This window comes from Rhinichthys klamathensis, unplaced genomic scaffold (genome assembly GCF_029890125.1).
Source record: "Rhinichthys klamathensis goyatoka isolate OS25496 unplaced genomic scaffold, OSU_Roscu_1.1 h1tg000005l_1, whole genome shotgun sequence".
In the NCBI taxonomy this organism is placed as follows: Eukaryota; Metazoa; Chordata; class Actinopteri; order Cypriniformes; family Leuciscidae; genus Rhinichthys; species Rhinichthys klamathensis.
In genome coordinates this window covers 122,501-147,386 of record NW_026606558.1, presented here as the reverse complement: position 1 = coordinate 147,386, position 24,886 = coordinate 122,501, and the positions used below count along the sequence as shown (strand labels likewise).

Here is a 24,886-nt window from a genome sequence, read left to right as displayed (position 1 = left end):
ATGAACTTAGAAAAATGAACTAGAAAACTGTCTGACACCACCACGCTTCGTTTTTTGTCTGCCATATTATACGCTTCTTTCCCTGCGGCTCCTGCTTTCGTGCTGGGCTGGTGGCCTTGGTTGGCTGTGTGTGTGTGTCGTTGTCGGCTGTGTCGCACAATGTCGCTCATTCGCTCGTCTCCTGTCGCGTGACATGGGCCAGCTCAATACACCGCCAGGTACAGCCAGGGGTGTCCCGGCACATAGTAATTTAGGGAAGTAATCTAAAACAGCTGAAAGTGATACATACAACCCCAATTATAATTTTTTAGTTTATCGATATTTTTTTAAGGAAATCGATGCCAAATGAGTAGCGCGAGTATATCGATCTATCGATACCACAGGATCGATACGTCCATCCCTAATGGGCAGTATGAGTCATGACCAAAATCATGATACTATAATGGACAATATTACACATTCTTCAATTATCAGTAAATATCTAATGGTACATGATAATTTCCGCTATTTTTACATTTAGATTAGCATTTTCATTATCATCTAACACTCACTTAAAGTTAATCTTTAAAAACACTAAAATAATTAAATAAAACTGTTAAAAGTAATCTTTAGCAAATCTCAATATGAATATCAATTTTTAATACAATACATTAAACTACCTTGTAATTTTTTTTACTTGATTTTAGTGTTTTATTTAGAGGCAACAATAAAGAATGTTAATATTCTATAGTAGACTATTTGCACAGTATAAAGCATCATACCACCCAGACCTAGAGGACACCATCTCTATGCAGCGCACATCAGCCAGAGAAAAATAGAAAAAAAATTGGTGTTACTCAAAGGACAGGCCTCAAACTGTGAACATTTCATGGTCACACTCTTTGTCAGGTGGAAACTGATCATTGCTAAACCTGTATACTTGTCATTTTCTTTTCACAGTAATCAAATTTAACACTGCATATTTTCAGGAAGTAGCCTAATAATTGGCACATGGGACCAGATTTAGCTTAGGTTAGCCATTTTTCCACTGCCAGTCTACTGCCCCCTTCCACATAATAGCACAATGACCCCTGTCAGCACAAAAACACATAAATGCTCCCAGATTCGTGGCCCCTACTTGTCCGACACAGAAAGCAAGTGTCGGCTGCTTTTTAATTGGACAGCGAGGGGGTGACCTTTTCTCTGATTGGGCAAGGAGAGTGCGACCGTACCATGCATTAATGCAACCCTCCTGAGTATCTCCAGCACCCTTTGGGGTTGAGAGTGGGTGGGGTTAAGATGTGGTGCTCCAGGAAAGCAGGAAGGGCTGAAATCCCCAGGGTGGAGATGGCATTTCACACTCGCCGTTTTTGAGCCTGGTAAACCACAACAGGCCAATAGAGCAAAAGCTGATATGAAAATTAAACAGGGTAATTTGTTAAAATCAAACAAGATACTACGCTTAGAGAACACACTGTGCATATGAGTGTGTGGGCAATGCATGTGTGCCAGAAACATGGTGCCATTGTACCTAAATGTGCCAACATACCTACACCCAATCACATTCATATGGCAGGGCAATATAGGGATAGTTATGCCATACATACATCTGAAGTTCTGATCTATGCATAGGCCTTGGTTCTTACCTTCCCAATTATTGGGATGTCCACTGAACCCCATGTATCAGCTCCCCAATGTACCATTCCAGACGCAAAGTCTGCCGTCACAATACCAGTCACTTTGAGTGGAAGAAAGAAAGAAAGAAAGAAAGGGGTTGAATTTAGTGAGTACTGAAATAAAGGCGACCATGACATCAAACCAATGGGTTTCTCTACAGATATTGACAGCAGAACTTTATTAGAAAACAAAAGGAAACACATGAACAGAAAGGTCACAAAGAATGCAAGACTTACCGATGCCAAAGATGATTTTGTAGATGTGCACCGTGGAGAAGTTGAGGAGGAGGAAGGAGAGGTTTACAATGAAGAGCGAGAGGCACAGAATCACACAGATCCACTCCTGTAGCCGCTTTCCTACAGGGTAACAAACAAAAGTACATGTTTTTTTTATTAGTACTAAACAAAATAAAGGGACAAAATGTATGTGATATGGATAAATCGAGTTTGATTTTATTTCAACAACATAGGTAGGATAACTAGGAATTTGGAGTCTGATAATAATTTGTCTTTCATTTTATTTATTGGCTTAAATAGGTTTGCCTAATTTACTTATTGGACTAATACCAACAGCACTAAATCATAAAAAAGTATTCAATGAATGAAGTAGTCAAAAGATTTATAAAAAAGTTTTTAAAAAAAGGAGTATGAGATACAACAAAGGTAAAAAGAACCTTCTGAAATAGTTGGTCAAGTAGTCGACCATAATGACCCATCCCATCAGGAATTAAGGGCAAAAAAAGACACTAAAAAGAAAGATAACTCTCTTGAATGTTATTAATTCTCCTTAGTAACAGTATATTTAACTAGTGTCCACTGTGAGGTCACAGACGGCAGCGAACCGACATCTCTCAAAAGCAGAAAAGGTCATTGGGGTCAGCGGACAGGAGACAAGCCGAACGTGTGTAACCGTGTGTGTGTGTCCAATTATCTTGCATGCTCAGGAGTAATCGATTAGACTAGGACAAGTTGTAGGCAGAGGCGAGGGTCAGGATCTCTTGCGATGGTGCGTTTGCCTGACACAGCTAAACGTCCCAGGTCAGGGCAGAGGGCACCGATGAAGGGGCCACAGCGGGCACTGTTCGGACCACCATGACAGCGGCGTGGCACGGCGGGCGGCCGTGGAGGATGATTAAAGTGCTAATGCATTATTCACAACAGAGTAGAGAATTAGTCTATATGGACACTGGGCACATCTACATGTCCCCATCTTTCCACAGCCTACATTCAATCTCCATTTTTAAAAGCTTGCATATTCAGTATCTAACTGCATTCTACCACATCTGAGTCTTTCGTTCTCTTACTGTGACTCTTTCTTCTCGTTCCATCGCTCTCTCCTTCGCTCTCCTGTTGGGCGGATGTGGGCACGAAGAGGCGCAGTGGACTCAGCTCTTTTGAAAATTTAATGCCATTAGAGGAGCCGTCCTGAGTGGATTGGGAACGTGAGGAGGTTGAGAAGAAGATATTGATGACAGCTATTTATAGCACCTCAGTGGGCCAGCCAACACCGTGTGCCTGAACGGCGGACCACAGTTCTTATAATGCACTCGCAAGCCTGCGTTATATCTTGCACAGTTATGAGAGCACCAACCTATGGCATCCTTAACAGAACAGATTGTGTCCCACAATGCACCCTGTGATCAATCCAGGTTTTGGTGCAGACTTCAGTGCAATTGACTGTAAAGTTGATTGCTGGATTAGTTTGAAAGCTGTCGGTTGCACACCATGAAACCAAATGCTGGGACTAAAATGAAATAAAATGAACGATTGTACAGTCTGTGGCTGAAGTGAATGCCATGGATTACATATATTATGCTTTGTTGCCCTCTAAAAGTTTTGTAATGGGACAAGTTTTTGCATGTTTTCGTGCAGACAATGCAATACAATGTTTTGTTTTGCAGTTATTTAATAAATACCTTTGGGTACACTTTACAATAACATAGCTACAAATCGTTTACATCTGGTCTCATCAATAAACAACCATTTTTACATCATTAATCTATGTTAGTCTATGAGTACTATTATTAGCTCATGTTCATTCACAATAGATACAGAGGTCTTCAACCCTGCTCCTGGAGACCCACTGTTCTGCAAAGTTTATATCCAACCTGCTTCAGCAGACCTGAATTTCACACCAATGGACTTTTCAAGTGATCCTAAAGAGTAGGGTCGGGAAATGAAAATCGATTCCAATTCGGGAATCGGATACTTCAGGTCAGGAATCAGCAAATTTTAATTCCGCTTATCGATTCCTGTGTGCACATTTTAATGTTGTTTTAACCCATTCAAGCGCAAGTAGAAGCGAAAGAGAACTCAATTCGACACTCGCATTATTTCATGATACATTCCATTCCACATTAACTAATGTTAACAAATTAAACCTCATTGTAAATAGAAGCAGTTGTAAGACTATTGTTATATCAGCTTCACAGGCTGTTTCACATTCATTCAACATTCAATCAATCAATCAAATCAACATTCAATGAATCCAAAATACAATAAACAAACATTCAACTTAATTTTATATATGCGTAACTATGAAAGATTCTTTAATTGTACTTGTTAAAACCGTGAAAGTTTTTTCTGGGTCCATCTTAAAAAGTCCTTCAAAGTTAGTCCTGATAAAAATGTATGTTTTACAGTCAAGGGACTAAATCTCATTTGAAGCTACAACTGAGGTAAAATATGATTTCTTTTACTGTGGCGTGGTAGATTCAGTGGCATGGTCATTTTACTGTACAAACGTATTGTGACCAATATACTGTAACACTCTAAATAGAGGAAGACAATAAAACTCACGTTCCGAGTCATGTCCATGTACAGTACCAAGAACGTAAAATTAACAAAAGGCATCCATTTCAATATACCAATGAATATACGTAATAAGAAAACAGATGATCCAGGGTCATCATCCAGATGATACTTAATTGTACTTCATTTCTGATGGCACAATGGATTGTGTAGTTGGACTAAATGTGGAAGCTCAACAGGAAGCGGAAGGATGAGGGAGTCCAGGTGCAGCACATCCAGGTGTGTGACCGTGAGAGATCAAAACTAGATATTGTGCCACTTTCTTTGCAATATCACAGCAGCCTCGGATGTGGAGTCGAGTTCTGAATGAGGTTTGCATCCAAACGCTGTAACAGTAATGATTTTTGTAGAGGAACAATATTACAGCTCTTATTACGGAATATAACGGAAAGGAAAAGTGGGAAAATATCTACCGCTGATCAACACTTCACATGACACCATCTCCAAAATTATTCAGAGACAGAAACCTGCAAAAAAAAAAAAAAAAAACATTTACCCACCCCAGCACTTGCGTCCTCTCTTAACTGCCTTTTTTCTTTCTCACACACGGACATGTGCATACACACACTCTCGCAGCAGTGGGGCCGCTGTCAGGTGATCAGCGTCAGTCCTTGGATCCTCCTGCTCCCCGGTGAGGGCAGAATCTAGGCCAGGCCTCGACAGAGCCGCCGTCGCCGTACGCAGCCAGGAACACCGTCCCCCTGTCCACGGGACCTGAGCGGTGCGCTCATTAATACAGTCCTGACAACAACGTGCTCCCCTGCAACCCCCTGCACCATCGCTCACACCCGCAGCCCCCTTTCCTGCTCGCTGGCGTGGGGAATTAACCTGGGAGGGGCGGGGGAGGGTAGGGGGTGCTAATAGGCTGAAATTAATCAACGACGCCTGATTCGACGCAGAGGGGCGGCTGGAGTGCCAAACAACGTCCGTGAATGCTAATGGTGTTCTAGCTCTCTCACTCTGTCAAAATGTGCGCAAGTTTCTGCGGCAGGTTGTAATATTCCGTCGTAAATCCTCGAGTTTCACAGAGTTTCACATGCAAGCGGTTACATAGCTTAAGGTGAAAACCGTAGTGAATCTTTCCTGTGTAGGCCATTTTGTTCAACGTCACACTTCTGTAAATTTAAAAAATGCTGATTAAAAGGGATCGTTCACCAAAATATGATTTTTTACTCACTCTCGTGTCGGTCTAAAAACCTGTATGATTTTCTTTCTTGTAATGACATTGAGTGAAAGGGACTGTCAAGCTCCAAAAACAACCATTCAAGTATCATAAAAGTCATAAAATAATGTGCATGTCTTCTGAAGAAATATAATAGCTTTGTGTGATGAACAGACCAAAATTTAAGTCGTTACCCACTAAAAATATCAACATCTGTGCTAGTTCATAAAAGTAGTAAATGAATCAGCAGATTTTGTTTTCAGTCAGATCTTTTCAATGAATCAGCTGATCCAGTTCAAAAACCTGGGCTAAATCCGAAATCGCCCCCTAAACCCTCATTCACTACTCCCTACGTCCATTAATACAGTTCACTTGAAGGAGTGAGCGAAAACAAGTGAGTGAATTCGGACAGCTGTTGTTATTGTGGGAGTGCTCTCAATAACATCCACTATAGTTTCGGCACCACTATAAATGGCTGTCCCCTCAAATAATGCCCTATTTGAGGGTATAGGGGGCGATTTCAGATTCAGCCCTGGTCTATATGATTCGTTCTGGAATCACTGATTCGGATCTCGAGTTTTAATAATCAATAATATGGTTGCAGCAGCAAGATCATCAGTAAATAACTAAAAGTTCACACCAACATAAAGTGCACAAGTCATTTAAGATCACTTTTATGATAGCTTTGAATCATTTTGAAGCTTAATATAGAAAGGCATTTCTAATATTTTTTTAAATATTTGACGCTAAATAACCACCCCATTAAAAAAAGAACAACCAGTGACATTATTGAAAACGTCCTTCCGAAAGTCAAACCAGTTTTGCAAAGATATGAGGGTTAGCAAATGACATTTTCATTTTTGAATGAACTAATCCTGTAATAAATGAGGATAGAAAACTTTTACAGGCTGATGGGACGTCTGATAGGGCGCTAAGGTCCCGTGCTGAGACGGGGTGAGTGCAGATGAAAAGGGCTGGGGTGCGGAGGGCGTGGTGGCGGTTTATCACCTGTCACGCTAGCAGAAGTCAGCGAGTGTGAACAGTATGTGTTGTTTGTGCTTTGGAGAGATGGGTGTTTTTTCTGTCTCTATCCTCGATGAACAAAGGGCTCTTTTCTTCGGCGGGCTCTCCTGATGGGGCTGCGGTGGTGCGCGGGCCCCTCTGTTCTCAGCGCAGCCGCGCCACTGAAAGAACGGCTCTCACCTCCTTCGGAGAGGCAGACAAAAAGCAACTCTCAGACTCGGAATAGCAGCCTTTCAGAGGGCCGGCCACGCCACAAAGTCCTGCCAACATGCCATGACTGAGCCATTCTCTACCCCACTTCACCTCCCCCCTAACAATGCCAAGGGCATCTACATGTGGGCAAAAAGGAAACGGTATTGATTCAGGAACATCAAATGCTGGCCAGGAAAATGAACCTCATATTAGCACACACAATTATATTTAGCGGGATACTTAATGGCACAGACGCACATACACATTGTCCCCTTGCCAGCTCTCTGTAGGCCTGTCTTCAGAGGGGACTTTGGGAAAGAAGGGAGAGACAGGAAAACTGGGTCACGCATGGCGAGAGGAAGAGAAAGAGAGTGAGAGAGAGAGGGAGGTAGAATTCCCCTGATCAGGACAAATGGATCAGTCACAGGCCTTGTTGCTTTCATCTGTTCTCAGTGGACAACTCAACCTGGGACACGCACGCTAACACATGTACCCAGACACACACACACACTTTGTGCCATATAATGCTCTGTTTAAAAAAAAAAAAAAAAAAAACAGCCCAGTATGTGAGGACTGACAGACAGTTGTTTTTTTTTTGATACAGCACAGACACAAAAACATAGTGGACTGGGTGAAGAAAAAAAAGTTCACCACTAGCGACAAAAGTTCATTATTAGGGACGTGAATCATAATGAAACAGATTCCTTGAAGACAAATGAGACTACGCTGGTACAGTTTTGTTGAGTGTAACTTGAAAAGACAAAGCAATAGAAAGTAATAGTCTATTTATTGTCTTTGTATGATTTCACCATTAAATTCACTCAATTTAGATTGTAAGCTAACAAAGCAGCACTTCTTTTGCGGTGAAACTGGATATTCAGTACATAGTACAGTGTTCAGATAACATACACAAAAAAAATACATTATCCCGAAAGTAATTTACATTATACATTTATAAGATTACAAAAGATTTCTATTTCGAAATAAATGCTGCTTTTTTTAACTTTCTAGTTATCATAGATTATTTATAAGTGACGTCATATAACAAAATGTATATATTTTTATATATAACTGGTTCTAGTTCCCATTCTTACTGGTTTACCCCCATTTTTTAAGAGAGAGTTAGGTGGGCACATTAATGTTTCTGTCTGTGTACCCAGCCAAACCCACCCTGATAAGGGCCACAGATGACAGACTTAAGAAAGAGCGGCCCCTGCGACCACCCACACACTCCCCTACACATGCACAACTACCTTTTAATATCTACAAATCTCTAGAGTGACGAGCGCTGAAGGTCACGGCAAGAGGTTGTATGCAATCAGTCAGGACAGACATATTGAACGAAAACGTGTCACCCCGTAAACTCAAAATCATGTTTCTCACATCCTTAAGGTATGGACTAGAATCTGGACCGTTGACCTCGGGAATGCAAAGAGTTAAGCAGGTTTATGGCCTTTAGATTGAAATTCATTAATAAGTGAGAGGGATTAAAATGCAGACAGTGGATTTTAAATATTGAAAATTCACAGTGGAGCCACTTCACCAAGAACTCCATACTTAATACAGCGCTGATTGAGGACGGCGCGGGAAGGGCCGCGTTCAGAAATGGAATTTAGATAATAGTAATTATACGGCTCACCCACTGTCCCTGTCCCCAACTGCCACAAACCACCTGAATTCACACAGAAAAGCTAATGGAGAACTCTATCAAATATTAATAACAGGCTGTGTGGTTCCAGTCCAAATGTATTTAGGCGCCCTGGCACGCTTCTGTGTATGTATGTATGTAGGCATGCAAAAGAGACTATTTTCTGTATGTGCCGTTAACATCCTGCCGCATTTGACCCCCCCATCCCATCCCATGTGTGTGTAAGCGAATCCAGTTTTGTATCATGTATACAGCTGAGGTCCTAATGCATTTAGCTGCCCTGGTGTGTGTATAATTGAGAAGCCCAGCAGGAGAGGTTGCAGGTAGCCAGGTTCCCCTCCTCCTCGTCTCTCCGTCTCCCTCTCTTTTCTTTTCTCCCTCTTTCCCCTCGAGAGCCCACTTTGCTTTTGTTTACGCTGCCGGTGAGCAGTTCATGCTGGACAGAATGGCGCAGCGAAAGCCAAAGCAACACTATACTATTTTACGTCACATACAGCAGTAGAGCGCCTGCCTGAATCTGCTGCGGCCCCGGTCACAGAGGTCACAAGACCAGCTCAGGTGTACAACCATAAGCTAGCTGTTCAGAACCTTGAACCCGTGACCTTTTGACCCGATGGTCAGCGTTCAAGAGCCAGGAGCACTCAGCAGGCACGGCGGGGTCAATGTGGCATGACTTCGACGGGAAGGTGGGATAAATTATACAGCAGGTCAGACTCCACTGAGTAAAGAGCACATGTCGAAAGAAAAGCAGCAGCATTAAAGATTGGTTTCTGGTGCTGCCAGGGGGCAGTGTTGGCCTGGCAGTGGGTCGAGGCTAATAAGATTACATGGCTAGGCAACTTTAAGCGTTTGATTAGGCCAGTATAAATGAACTTCAAGAGGAACAGAGTTAAAAATGCAATAGTTCTGCAAGGTGTTCAGCTCTTTAAATCAGTGAAAGCAGCATCCAGCAGCTTTAGCAAGAAAAACAGAGAGGACAGAAGAGGACTTTGCCACAGAGAGGACGGAATCTGCAAGAACCAGTCTAAAATGTTTTGCTACTTCTAGGAAAAAAGGAGTTACACTTGTTTTGGTTGAACTTTTTGTCCAAAAGCAAGATCTGCAATAGTTTTACAGGCAATTGCTTTAGCATTTAACCATTACCGCAAAAACATTCAACACATCTGATCTTGTGTTGATTCCAGTAACTAAAGGGACTATTTATTCACCATGTTGTTTCAAACATGTATGGTTTTCTTTCTTCTGTGGAAGGTGCGCTTTAACATACAGTGAAAGTGAATCATGACCAGAGGTTTGCACCATTAAAGAAGTCTGTCAAGAATAGAACAAAAGAAATTTTGGTCTAGGGCTGCACGATGAATCGTATTTTAATAGTGATAATGTCTGCTTCTCGATTAATTCAAAATAAATGTTGCGATATTGACCAGCATGTTTCTCCTGAAAACAAATCTTTCCTGCTTGGAGTTGCCAGATGTCAAGAGTGTAAACCCCCCAAATGGAGCTTTACCCTTTTTCTGTCCAGCATTTTAGTTAATCTTCCCAACCTGGCAACCATGCACACACACACTCTCTCTGGGCTGCAAACAAAGCGCTGATGATCTGAGAACAGCAAGAAACATGTATGTTGAAGTTTAGTGATCATTGTGAAATTCTGCTCGAATGAAAGTGTCATACAGCCAGTTTGTGTTCCTTCACGAGGCCGCGTGTGCGATTTGCTGCTACTAAATTTGCGAACGAACCTTCTCTGTGGCAAACTGTAATAAATCCAAACATGCATCTCTCGACCACATTGTTTGCGATCATGGTTGGTGAATAAATGCACTTACGCAACCTCTGTGCTACAATAGAAAGTAAAATTTGAATTATTTGAATTAAGGAGCCACCGTTTTGATGAAGCTATCATCGACGGTAAATAAAAGTCCATGCGGCACCTACAGACCTATTTGGTGAAGTGAAATGGCCATTATTACTTTACCCCTTTTAAAAATTATAGAACAAAAGTAAATCTAATATAATAAGCAATAATACGGATGTACATCATTGTGATATATTTATCAGCAGTACATGAAATGATACCACTGACCACAATACAAAACATTCCAACCCACCCCCTAATTTCTGCAAACAAAATCTGTAAAACCTTACATTTATTTTACCCATAATATTCCTGAAATGTGATGTTTAGAATGTGTTTTTAAAACGACCCAAGATTACTCCAGTCATCAGTGTCACATGATCCTTCAGAAATCATTCTAATATGCCGATTAGCTGCTCAAGAAACATTTATTTATTATTAATGTTGAAAACAGTTGTGCTGCTTAATATATTTGTGGAAACCATGATACATTTCTAAAGATTCTTTGATTAATAGAAAGTTAAAAAAACAGCATTTATTTAAAAGTTAAATCTTTTGTAACATTATAAATGTATTTTGATCAATTTAATGTGTCCTTATAGGAAAAAAGAAATATTAATTTCTTTTTTTTTTTTAAAGTCAGACCTCAATCTTTTGCACGATTCAGATTTCAGTACCCAGTATTTACATGTGTATATATATATATATAGCATTTACAATCTATTAAAAGCACATGCTCGTACTGTGCAAAGAAAGATTTCATCAGAATGATGAGTGGGTGTGTTTGGATGTGTACAACCGTATGTGTTGCAGTAGGAATGAAGGTAAGGTTATGCTCAGTGTCAAGCAGACGTGTCTGGTGTCTCATTCTACTCCGTGGCCCGGTCTCCTCTTTGTACTGTAACACACACCCCTCGCCCTGCGCCACAGACCGGAGAATTTGCCTACAAGGCAGCAAGCTGAAAGATCAACTGCTTCCTTTTGGCTCAGGCTTATTTGTAACTTTTATTTTTTTACATAGAAATGTTGCAACGCCACTATTAACACAGACAACGGGTGAGAAACAATGGAAATAAACTTCACTGTGGCTGTCGCAAAAGGATTTAACTAACTCACTCTCCAGCCAATAGATCTAAAAGTTAGTTGTGATAGAAGCTGTAGCATTATTTGTTTGCAAATGCCACTTGGTTTTAATAATTATAAAAAAGAAGTGTCCAAATACTCAGAGCAACTGTCACTACACTTACCTACAGGAATTACATAAACTGGATAGATGAAACGTCAGAGATTAGATTAACAGAGAGAGTGAGAGGGAGTGAACCTAAGATCACAGGGTTAGAGGTGGACACAGCAGCTGCGACCTAAAGGCACTCAGTGTGAATTTCTTCAGTACATTTCCATCTCCAAGGCCACCAGATGCCCTCAGACTGATCAAGGTCAAGATGTCACCACTTAAAGTGACAAGCAAGGCAAACAGCTGGATTTCAAGAGGTCAGACGTAGTGTAGCCTTTCGCAGAAGTTCTGTGCTCATTTGCAACAAACCCCTAAAGCTAAGAAAACCCTTAGTTATAATTGTAAGCATAATTATCCCTCAGGGTTTTTGTAACTTAAGCATTTTTTTTTTTTTGCAAGTGGTTCACATATTGCAGTTTCTTCTGGCCCAGAGCTACCCACTTAGACAGGAAGAAACATCCTGACCAAAATAAAACGATCAACCACAGTTATTTTAGTTTTTTACATGCGGTTTAGCAGTGAGAGATTCTGAAATAGATCATATCACAACAGTAGAGTGGTGTGCCGAACATCTCTACGAACAGATATATAGAAAACACACACAACATTCTGTGATCAGACGTTCTGCCCATAAAAAAGTATTATTTAACCCTTGTGTTATGTTGCGGGTCAATTTGACCCGTTTCGATTTTCTAGTTGTTGGAAATACTGGTTAACCTTTGTTTTTTTTCTTGATATTTTGTGACTTTTTCTCGATATTTTGTGACTTTTTCTCATTTATCATGATGAACATGCATGCAAAGTTTCAACATGCTGATGTGTTTTGACATATACAAACAAAATTACTATTACGTTCGTGATGTTCGCGGGTCAATTTGACCCTCATAGGCAGCCATTCAAAAGCAACTGTACAGACACAAAATAAAAACATTTATTTTCTGTATGTAAGGGCACTTCAACTCCAGTTCTAATGTGCAAGTGTATCTAAAAGTGATCTAACCCTAACCAAACACACTTGAAAAAGCTAAAATCACAGTGTTTAGAATTATTTGCAAATTACAGATGAAAATCTTTGTCAGACACAGATAGTAAAATAAGCTCTCATTACAATATTCAAGATATCTAAAATACCTAGCTTTTAACCAAAACTTTTATGTAGGATTTTCAAAGGCAGCTTCACAGAGCCAAAAAATTAATAAAAAACATTTATTTGATGTATGTTTTTGTTATGTTTGGTTTCTCACTTCCCTGTGAGTGAATAATGAAACTAGGGAACTAGGTCTTAGGAAACTAGGGAAAGTTAACTTAGGAAAATTAAAAATTTTCATTATACAGCAAAATTGTATTGTTCAGTTACGATGTTCAAAGCATAAATGTAAAAAAAAAAAAAAAAAAGTATATGCAAAAAAAGTCAGTAAACTGTTTATTTTCCAATTTTGTCAAAAATTGGTTTAAAAACATTTTTATAAATCATATTTTCAGATATAATGTTTTTGTAATGTTTGACAAATGTTGATATTAAAAGTTTACAGTTTGTATCTAAATCTTTGTTGTTTTTCATAGTGTGATTTTTGAGGAACTGTATTGAATCCAATTAGGATCAATTTGACCCGCTCCATAAAGGGTGTACACAGAATTCGAACAGTTAAAGATTTGAAGTCACCAATCTTGTAAACTTCATCTTCAAAAGAGTTCAATGTATCAACCCTGTGCCTTGAAAATACAACTTTGTTTCCATACAGAAAGATGAAAGAAAACAAAAATGCATGTGGCCTTGAAGTGCATAAAGTTTGACGTTACCTTCAAAGCCTGCAGGTGGACGAATCCATTTATGCATGAAAATCACCAAACATAAGGGTGCATGTACAACAGGAATGCATCGTAGTGTGGATTGTTATGGCAGAACGGATTCAGACACTAAAGAAAAGTAACGCTCCTGGTGTGCAGTGTTGACGCGTCGGTGGCTTATCTGCCGGATTGCTACCATAAATAAATATAGTGGTGTTAGACAGCTGATAAGCTTAAATCACATTTGCACTTGTAGGTCAGTGTGTCTGTCAATAGTGCATTCCAGCCGTTTACACCCTGTATCATCATTCCCCTTTCCGCACGGTTCAAGCTTTTCTGTTGTCAAGACATCCGCCTGTCACAAATAAGGAGCAGACTTAACCGATTGGAGTCAAGATCGCTGACTGCATAGGAAACTAGATCTTGCAAAGTAATACTATATTGATCTCTTTTTCTCTCGAACACACAGACACACACACGGCAAGCGCATCGGTAACCAGAGCATGGAGGCTGGCAGAGGCGGTGGGGGAAACAGAAAGTAGCCTGTAAATCCTGTTTACTTTGCGGCGAATCTGTAAAGTGGGATAAGAAGCACAAAGAGCAGTCAGTGGTGCATGACACGCAGACATATGGTGGGGAGAGGCGTCCAGCTGTTTCGCTGTCCTGGGGTTACAGTAATGAGCCGGAGGCTTCATTGAGCAGACTGAAGCCTCATCAATCCCTTTTCACCAGTAAGCCTCAACACTTCCAAACGCCATTCCCGCTCACCTCATTTCAGACACACGCAAACACAAACCTCCCTCAGACAAACCTCCGGAGCGTCTGCTTTTAGCATCCTTGACATTATATTCTGTGGCTCAACCCTCTGCTCTTCATGGCCTCTCCAGATGGACCGCAGTTCAGCATCAGCTCAAGCCGGTTGAATTCCGTCAGAAGTCTCTTGGGGAACCAAACCATTGGATTCCAAGACTATGGCAATTTTTTGTGGATAAAGGATCGAATTAAAAGAAAAATACAAGGTCTTGAGGTGGACAACAGCTTTTGGGGATGCTGTGGTGTACTTAAAGGCTCCGGAATGGTAACCACAAGGTTGATGGTCCGATCCCTGCATGAGTCGTCACCATTTTGGAACCACATGGCGCCATTCTATGGTGTGAAAGACTCGGAAACGTATTCTTACGTCCACGGTCATATGGAAATAAATAAGCTAAACGATCTAAGGTTCCAAGTCTTGGTCCAAATGCACTGAATTTAAGTTTGAATTATATTGGCCACAGTCCACATTGAATTAGAATCAATCTACCCATCTCTCTGGACTAAGATCCAAACTTCAAGATTTGTTTTACTTGTTTTTTAAAACAATCCAAAAAAAAATAATTCTACAAACTTGTTTTTCCAGCTCTACAAATTACAGTTACAAGTATTTACGTGAATTTAAATTAATTTGAATTTTCTTACATTCATATTCAAAATGAAGTTGTACATCCTGTTTGATATAACAATTCAAATTCAATTCAGATAGGAATTTGAGCAGGGTGCTTTTCATCATCTTAAAGACTAGATCCAAATGGTGGACTTTTTATTATTATTAATTAAATTAATGCTTTTATTCAGCAAGGTAGCATTAAATGAATCAAAAAAGACATTTACTGTATACTATTACAAAAAAAAATTAAATGCTGTTCTTTTCAAAGTATCCTGAAAGAAAAACTAAATGTGTCTATGTTTCAACAAAAATATTAAGCAGCACAACTGTTTTCAACATTAGCCATCCACTTATTTTAATGTGAATTTTGGAATATTGCATAAAAAAAAAAAAAAAGCTGGATTCAGTGCCGAAACACCAAGAAATTCTAAAAATGCACAATGCACTCAATTGAGTCGGATAATTTTTTGTATCTGATAAGAAAATGTGCATAAAATATGATGGAAACACATTTACCGAATAATTCTTCGATGGGTAACAAAAAAAGTAATGTGACTGCATAATGCGGTGGACCGATCTCGTTGCACATCTGAAATGCTGTTTTGGTCATTCTGAAATGCTTGAGCCAGCGTCTATCGTCAAAGTGCTTCAGTAGAAGAACTGTCTTACAGTCTTCTAATTATAACTGTCTTCTCTTCGACTTACTGGATGGAAACAGTGCTTTCTTTGCAAATGTTTTATATGGTATTCCAAGTTAAAAATCGCAACTTTGCAAGAAAACAAGGAAATGATAATGTTTCTTGAGCGGCACAAAATCAGCATATTAGAACTAGAATGATTTCTGAAGGATCAGGTGACACTGAAGAGTGGAATAATGGCTGCTGAAAATTCAGCTTTAACATCACAGGGATAAATTGCACTTAATTTATTAAAATAGAAAACAGGTGTTTTAGATTGTAATCGTATTTCACAATATTACTGTTTTACTGTATTTTTGATCAAACAAATGCAGTCTTGATGAACATAAGAGACTTCTTTTAAAAACATTTTAAAACAACGCAGTACGGAATATTGCAATACTATGAAATATTGTATGTCATGGACGATAAACTTTGAAAGTGTGGTAATTACAACTGCAAACAGCATGCAAACCTCAGCACAAGCAAAACAACAATCCCAGCATACTTTCCTTGAGAATCCCACAGTTAAGCCTCTCCGACATGCACCTCACAGCTGGTGGATACTAAACTCGACTGAGCTCATCCAAAAATCCCATCCACAATCCCACCCAACCCCCCCATTCACAGAGAGATGCATCACAACATTATCTTATTAACCTCGCGAAACTTCTCTCAAACATTCTCAACATGGCCAAGTAATTTACATGCTGGACGTGCCCGGTGGTAGCATATGCTTAACGCGCCGGGTGCATTGCCAAAGAAAATGAAGTGGTCATTATCATTCTTAATAGCATTTTGAGTTAAATCGATGTAGTTTTAATTGCAGCTGCAAACTACAAGCATCCCATGACACAATGAGCTAGAGGACAGTGGAGGGGGACGATCCCTGCTAAATCTTGTTTTAGTTGAAGGGTGGGTGAGTGGGGGGGGTGGTGGGGTTGGGGGTTAAAGGCTTTTTCCTAACACTGCTGATCTCCGGCTCATGATGTGCAGAGATGGAGCCGTTTTCCATTAAGCCAAAAGTGGAATGAAGTCAAATCTGAAACGTGCATTAATTTGTTTATTTGGTGTTCCGTGTCGGACTACCCGCAGCAGACTCAGGTCAAATAAAAAAAAAAATCAGGGAAAGCATCACAGCTTGTGGAACATCACAACGTAGAGCAGCACGATTAATCCTTAAAAGGTTGCGATTGCGATCTCGATTCAAACACCCACGCGATCTCACTCTTAAATGACAACGATTCGCCTGTGTCTATCCAAACATTTGACAAGTACGATCACAGCAAACATTCAGATCTGCGTTGGCGCCGCTGCTGACCCAGAGAGAGCAGTTGTCCATGTATGAAACACACAGTATTGTTATTTCTGTGTTACAAATATTTATATTATCACAGAAGTACTAGGATAAAAGTTTATAGGAAAAAAAAAAATCCCCTTTTGAAAGCAACATGGCGCTTCAAATAACGATTGTATCTTTTACATGGTTACAAGTTACTTAAAAATGTATGTCATTGAATTATTCATTCAAGAGATTCGTCCAAAAAAGCTGATTCATCCAGTAATGAAGCAAATGAAGTGTTAGTGAGTAAGTCATTGAATCATTAATTCAAACCGTTTTTTTTTTATTGATTTAATAAACATTTTTAAATAGACTGCAGCAATCTACATTTTATCAGAACCTCTATTAAATGACATGTTATTTTGTTTAGTTGTCTAGTTAGAATAGTGATCTCTGTTTAAAAAAAAAAAAAAAAAAATCCTTATTCTCAATTTATCCAGAATTGTGCAGCTCTATCACAATGGATATCTTTGAACTTTTCCAGTAATTCTGGATTAATACAAGCTTTATTTTTAAAATCACTGTGACACTTTACAGTAAGCTTCCATTTGTCAGTTAACTTCCATTTGTCAGTTAACTTAACTAAATTATTTAACCTACAACTAAAAATTAAAAATACTACAGCATTTATTAAAGTGCCCTTATTATGCTATTGTAAAGTTTCCTAATGTTGTTTTGGAGTCTCCTACAACACGTTTACATGCATCAAAGGTAAAAAAACTGTTTAATTTCCTCATAATATACATTTGCACATCACCACATTTCCAATGATTCTCAAACGACTCGTCAGATGAATCAATCTCTCTAAATCCCTCCTTTCCGCGAGCAACTCTGCTCTGATTGGCCAGACCGCTCAGTCTGTTGTGATTGGCTTACCACGTACAGCGCGCGGGTCGAAAACAAAAACGCCCATTGCCATTACAACGTCAGCTCTGCTTGTCCTGAGGTTTACAACACCGTAAACTAAAGACAGTAACGAACAATAACGTCAGTTTTATCATATCAATGCGAGCGAGAGTCCGATGATGAAACACTGGTAAAAGCTATTCATTCAACCCGAACCTCCATCGCAAGGACAACCTGAGTAGGCCGTTTCTCAGTGATACGCTACTTAGTTTGAGGTACATTATGAGATGTTGCAACTAATTCCTCACTATCAGCATTAACAAGTGCATGTCCATCAACAAACCGATTATTTTACTTGTGCTAATTTATTTACCGAGTATTTTTCTAATATATTGCAGTGAACACGTGGAAACTGTATCATTAACTGTGCATGTATGCAATGTATACATTAGCCGAGGTCTAGCGTGAATGACTGATGTAACATAAACGTTGGTAAAACAAATATTTCCTCAAAGTAACGTTAGTGAGAATGACAGACAATCTGCATTATTAGACAGTTAAGCTTTAGGTAATAGTGGCCCACAACTGATTAGCAGAAGTATTTCAGTAAGACAGTGATAACATGAGTTAGCCAGTTAGCAGGAGACCTACACAATATAAAACTCAAAACTAAGTTTTTTGAACACCATCTTTCAAGAGCAAGTTTCAAATTTCCGAATCCTGCATTGAACTCCGAGATTTGAGAAGCAGTCGTCAGTAAAATAATGGGAACACAGCAAAAGTTTAGGATTATACTGCTGTGATATCATGGTAACGATGAATTTCATTCACTTAGAGCTATGTTACACACTACATGAAAGGTCATTTTCAAAATTCCATAATAGGGGCCCTTTAATTTCAGCTAATGTTAATTTCAACATTTACTAATACATTATTCAAATCAAAAGTTGTATCTGTAAATATTATTAAATGGATCTGAGCTAACATGAACTAATAATGAATAGTTATTTTATTAACGTTAACAAAGATGAATACATACTGTAATAAATGCATTGTTTTTTTGCTCATTAATGCATTAACTAATGTTAACCAATGAGGCCTCATTGCAAAGTTTTACCAAAATCATTTATAGTATTTCTAGAGAACATTTCTATCCGTATATCAAGTACCGATCCTTAAATCTATAAATAAATGCACTTTTTTACATTTGTGTTAAAAGTCTTCAAAAATAAGACCTATTATAATTGAGTGTCTATACATGACCGTGGCTTTTCCAGACACTAACTATTTCCCTGATCTTAAAAATGCATGGGATACAAAAAAAAAGAATAATAATATTTCCAGGTTATCCACTATTACCATGGAAACCCTATAACATGGGCATATGCATGCACATTTATCAAAGAAGCAACTCAAAAGGCTATGATTCATATGCACAAAATATGTAACAAAGGTCTCTATGTCTATATAATTGTGTAACTTTTGTACAGTGAATCAAAAGAAACAGCTCACCCAAAACTAATGTGATAATTTACTCAAGGAAGAACGACACCTCCATCGCCATTCAATTTTATTTGATGAAAAAAGATGACCGACTAATTTACTTCTCTAGATTTAAATGCACGGTGTTACAAGTTTTACAAAGTAGCACATACATGACACATGTAACCAATACCCAAGTCTTATACTTATGCAGGTGGTGTTATACAAGCACCAATATTCATTTTATTATGTTGGTGCCATTCATGCACTGCAGTCACATGTTATTGATCCAAAGCTGACCTCTGTAACACAAGACTACACGCAACTTTGTGTGTGTACGCGCGCTCTCTGGCCTTAGTTTTGCCCTATGATGCTGCAGAGTGAAACAGTAGGAGAATAATTCATATAGAAACAGATCGGTTTAATGACACCCGATGTGCTTGTCTTACCCGGAGAGTAAAGCTCAGCGAGCTGTCGGGCCCCGGCATGCTGCGGTCCCCAGCGAGGCAAGGTGCTGTGTGCAGCCGCCCCATGTTCATTCCCGTTCGGATCCTCCTCTGCCATAGACCGCTGGCTGATCTCCGTCTCCGACAGCAGCGCCGCAGCCATGCTCTCTTCTGGTGGCCAGTTTTCGCAAAACTTGTATTAATAATGACGTTGTATCGGGCATTTAATAACTAATACACATGAGTTTGGCTTTAGCAGTGAATGACAGTGACACGCCTTCCCTGGTAAACTGAGGTTCCTATTTTAGCGAAACACACCCGGAACTAAAATAAGAACGAACTGCCTGTCTGATACTTCGCTATAAACATACACATTATAATAAGTATTATTTACCTTGTTTCATCTCATGAGCTAAATGATTGATAAACATTGCTCCCCACAGGGCATCTGAGCCAGGTCTTTAAACTGTCCGATAGCTCGAATAAAGTGGATATTTGAAAAACTTTTCTTGTGCTCACTCACTGGTGTGGTGTTCTTAGGGACAGTGGTAAAATGTGTGTTTGTGGTGTGACGCAAAAAAAAGAAGAAGAAAAAAGTACAATCACTGGCTGCTAATGTCGGAGGATTGGTTTGATCAACAAAACTACATAATGTCTCAGATGTTTGTTAAAATAGTTGTATGCTTATACAGACACTGTCCCTTAAATGTTATGAAAATACAACAACGTTTGGTATTTTATTGATGGTCCCTAACAGCTCATGCGAGTCTATCACAAGACTTTGGGACGCTGATAAGGGAAACAAGCGTCTCTTGAAGCTAAATTGTTTAAGTACACACGACTACTGTTCTACCTGTTGATAAGAAAGATAAGGTAATCATGTTATCTCATGTTTATGTTAAAGTGTTTGATTATGTTGTAGTGAAACACTCGTAAAGTAATAATACAAATTATAATATTACTGATAACAAAACAAAACAAACAAAAAAACATATTTTAATATATAATGTATTGTCACAAAAATATTTATTGTATACATAGCACATACATTGCTTACATGTTATTGAGAAGACTTGCTAGCTAATGATCGTTTAAGCATCATATAATGTGGTAATGTTGTTGAATTTTCCTAATGAAAGTAAAGTAATGTGTTTTAGAGAAAATCTTTCTTTTCATATTGAGAGTCCTTGGGGTGCTGAGAGACTGTGCGGGTCTGTAAAACCCTCCGAGGCTGTAAAGACGGACAAGATTGGCTAAATCACATCCTCAAATATTTTAAATAATTCTACCACAAAATACAAAGGTACAGTTTCCTTTTGCCCCATTCGGACATCTCCATTTACCATTTAAAATCCACACACTCTTAATACAGCACAGATTTAATAAACTTTTCACTGCATTACATTGAAATACTTAAGTCAAACACAATCCCAGTTAAGGGCATCTTTCAATACTCCTGGATATTTGTGGGTTAAATCAGATGCTAGTTTCCAAGTATTTAGGAGTTACTCAGATGGTGTGCTGAACCCGGTTTCCCAAGCGGACCGTTTCAGAGACCCCCAGGGGCCTGTAGTGTATCAATGCGTTCCGATGGCTGATTTCTGGGAACAGTACCGACCTTCTGTCCGGCTCAAGTTATGAGACTCAGCGGCCGAACCAGCTGCTTAAACACATGGATGCAATTAAAGCAGAAACTGCTCTGGTAAAAGAAGAAACACTACTTTATATAGATGTTTCTGACCTTATTCACAAGCATCAAGTCATCTGCTGATCACCGCTGGGTTTTTCCTTATTTACCGAAAACATAACACATTTGCAATCATCATATAATTCTGGATTATGAAACTGATTTTCCATTTTTTTTTATTATACAAGATGAGAAATCATTTCCTTTAAAATTGGATTAATAAATCTGATGCAGTGTAGAAATGACAGACTTTCAGATCATCATATTTTACAATTGAACTCATATATGTGACTGAGAGCATTATTGTTATCAGCAGGTCACAAAACGTCACGTTCCGTGCAATAATAATCCCACAATATTCTGTCTGCTCTGGGTAACGGTGTGGCTGCTACTGCTGATCATTTGTGTTTATTAAGTTAATGTTGTAAAACATATACAATTGGCAAAGACTCTAGTCTTTGATTCTGATACTGCAGACATTGAATTGAACACTATGAAAGCAGCACGAATCCGGGTTTGAGTAAAACGGTGATTAGTGATACAATATGGACTCAATGATCTTATCTTCTGCAGGTGAATCATAGTGGATTTGAATTTGTATGATATTTATTACATGAACTGACATTAACATCTAGAAATATTTACCGGTATATTGAACAGCATGATTATTTCATGTAAACACAAACTGCGTTCAGCCGTTCACACCTGTCCACGAGTTTTCATCATTGTCATTCACATTATCTGTATGTTTTATGAGCAGCATTACTGTAGCTCACTGATATTTATTGTTAAATAGAAAGCATGACAAGAAGAACAGAGCTCATACAATGTCAGGGGAACAGAGCCACTCTAAGGAGTTCAGCTGCTTCCAAACGCTCTATCTGCACTTCGAAAGAACACTCACTTCAGATGCACAGATTCCCTTTATTCATGATTTATTTATTTGTTTATTTTCAACTGTACTAGTTTATTGCAATCTGGTTAATTCACATTTAAAAAGCAGACATCATCCAGTTGCACTGAAATCAAAGATATTCATTTTTACAACATCCATAAGGCCCATGTACTGGAAAATCCAATCAAAACCATTATGTTTTTTCTTTTTTTCTTTATATGTTTTTTGTCTTTTTTACTGTAATTAGAAAAAAGAAAATATATAACAATAATAATAGAAAGGAAAAATATTACGACTGGCAAGCAATCACAGCACAGCACAAGTACCTATTTACTGCAAGAAATAAATGGTACAAATAAATCAACAAATAAAGAGGGCTGAGAATATATGCCTTGAAAAGAACAAAATTGGCACGTATGAAGTTTGATACATGAAGCAACAGAGGACAAGATATGTATTTCTAGAGATTAAAATCAGGCAGATTCCCTCAGTCTTTCCCTTCCATTTTTTTTCATCTTTTGTCCCCCAAAATCAAGAAAAACCAAAAAGAAAACGGGGAGAAAATAAAGAACACACAACCAGGAAGAAGGGACGATAAAAAATACTGCACGTAGAATACCTTTTTCTCTCCATCTCCTTTTTTTTCTCTCCTTTTCTTTTTTAATAGCATATCCCATTAATATTCATTCCCCACCGTTCGTAATAGCTGCGCCTGGTGGCGGAATCGTTAGAGTTTTACATGTGAGTAGCAAATGACACTTTGATTGGCTGTGATGTTGAAATGTTCCTCCCCCACCGGGCCTGGGTCGGGGTTCTAGGCTGAACCGGGAGTCCTGCGGGGCCCGGTCTCACTGTGCGTGCTGGCTCAGTGTGTGGTTCTGCAGGGGAACAGAAGAGAACACATGAGGAGAGAAATAATAAGCTACGTGCCCACACCTCCACCCGTCTCCTTCGCTCTCTCCCTCTATCCATCTCTTGTTCCATTTACCCACCAGGCCTGTCCGTCCATCTCAAGGCTAGCAGCCCCACTTTGACAGAGCCATGAGCGAACACCTTCCTTTCTTCCCGTTTTCTTTCTTCTCCACACCCTCCCATTAAATATCGGGCACATGTGCACTTGCGATCCCATTCATCCGCCCACACGTTTCCGTACCAGCAGAAAAACACAACATTCATCCTCCGTCTCCGTTTCTAATGCAAAAACCCTGATTTGTTTATTGTGGAGTCTTCGATCCATGTTTATGAATCTTTTAAATGAGCACGATGCCTTCGTTCTATGGACTCCTGAGAACAGAGCGTACATTTATAATCACATATCAAAACCCTCCGTATTGAAGTGAAGAAGTAGGAGCCAAAAACAATTGTGTCAAATTCCAGCAATGCATTAAACTCTTAAAAATAAAGGGTTTTCACAGAGATGCCATAGAACAACTATTTTGGGTTCCCCAAAGAACCTTTTAGTGAACTGTTTGCCGGTGAAATTTAGAGTAGAATCCAAAATATTAACCCTGGTTTTTAAATCCTTACATAATCTTGCACCAGTCTATCTTGCTGAGTTTGTGCATTCACACAACTCTTCGCGACCACTCAGATCGGGACATTTAGGAATGCTGTCCATCCCTAGGTCCAGATTGAAACACCGTGGTGATCGAGCTTTTTCTATTGCTGGTCCAACACTCTGGAACAAGCTCCCTGTAGCCATCCGAACAGCACCATCTCTTTTTGTTTTTAAATCTATGCTTAGATCCTATATTCTTGAACAGATGTTGTTAGTCTAAAATATGTTATGCAGTTGTATTTGATCCCTTTTGTAAAATGTCTATGTACAGCACTTTGGTCAACCCATGGTTGTTTTTAAATGTGCTTTATAAATAAAAGGAAAAAAATTGTTCTTAAAAAGAAACATTTATTTTTTTCTTAGTGTGAATGACATTTTAATGGACCCGTTTGACATTTCTGGGGTTCTCAGAAGCGGAAATAAACTTTTTGTGTTCCCATAGACTCAAACAGCAAAAGAAACAATGACTTTCAAAAAGAGGGATAAAAATAGAGATTGATTATGTTGGTCAGAAGAGATGTAAAATTTGCCATCACTCCCTCAGCAATTGTAGTAGAAACACCCTCTCAGCAGTGTTAACTAGTTATATAGTTAAGGTAATATACAGTAACATACATTACCACAAAGCATAGTGTTAAAAATGTAACTTTTTTTGATTGAAAACTGCAACATTTACAACATTAATAATTGTGGAAATGCATCCTTTCCTATAAAAGTTTCCATGGATGTTAAAGGTTCTTCATAGAACCATAAACGCCATTAAAAAACACTTTATTTTAAGAGTGTATGGCACAAAAGACGCCATAATAGTGGAAAGGCGACAGAAGAATGACCTAAAACCGTGATCACGTAAACGGATCAATCAGCCGTTGCGTGAGGGTTAAACACAAGCAGATATGCACAGGCTAAAGGGTTATTGTGTTGCAGCGGTCTCTCAGCAGCTCTGCTTTTCCGCATGCTTTTCCCTGGACCATAAACCCAATTCCCAGAGAAGAGCCGGCAATCATCCCACTTTCCCTCTCAAAGCTCCTTTCCAAGATTAATCTCTCCAAGAGAGATAGGCTGTTTTTATGCCCCGGTATAGAAAAACGGAAAGGGGGAGACAAATCTGAAGGATTAAACATGGTTTTTCGTTGATAAATACTTATTCTTATTCTTC

General features: G+C 39.0%; 2 protein-coding genes across 5 annotated transcripts in view; both read right to left on the bottom strand.

The window, feature by feature from the left end:
- The window catches only part of si:ch211-212o1.2 (uncharacterized protein LOC492735 homolog), a 30,619-nt gene extending 10,498 nt beyond the window's left edge, over nt 1-20,121 (bottom strand). Inside the window, exons 1-4 of the mRNA XM_056253926.1 lie at nt 19,982-20,121; nt 19,591-19,758; nt 1,893-2,012; nt 1,626-1,717 (exon numbers count right to left, since the gene is read on the bottom strand). Of these exons, the coding sequence (XP_056109901.1) occupies nt 1,626-1,717; nt 1,893-2,012; nt 19,591-19,758; nt 19,982-20,018 (417 nt within the window). The 5' untranslated portion in view covers nt 20,019-20,121. The remainder of the gene's footprint in view (nt 1-1,625; nt 1,718-1,892; nt 2,013-19,590; nt 19,759-19,981) is intronic.
- A 2,063-nt stretch (nt 20,122-22,184) lies between these two features.
- Nucleotides 22,185-24,886, bottom strand: part of znf423 (zinc finger protein 423) — a 117,285-nt gene continuing 114,583 nt past the window's right edge. For all 4 annotated transcript variants that reach the window (XM_056253894.1, XM_056253904.1, XM_056253914.1 and 1 more), the window contains one exon: nt 22,185-23,047. In XM_056253894.1, coding sequence (XP_056109869.1) covers nt 23,018-23,047 — 30 coding nt within the window. In that variant the 3' untranslated portion in view covers nt 22,185-23,017. The remainder of the gene's footprint in view (nt 23,048-24,886) is intronic.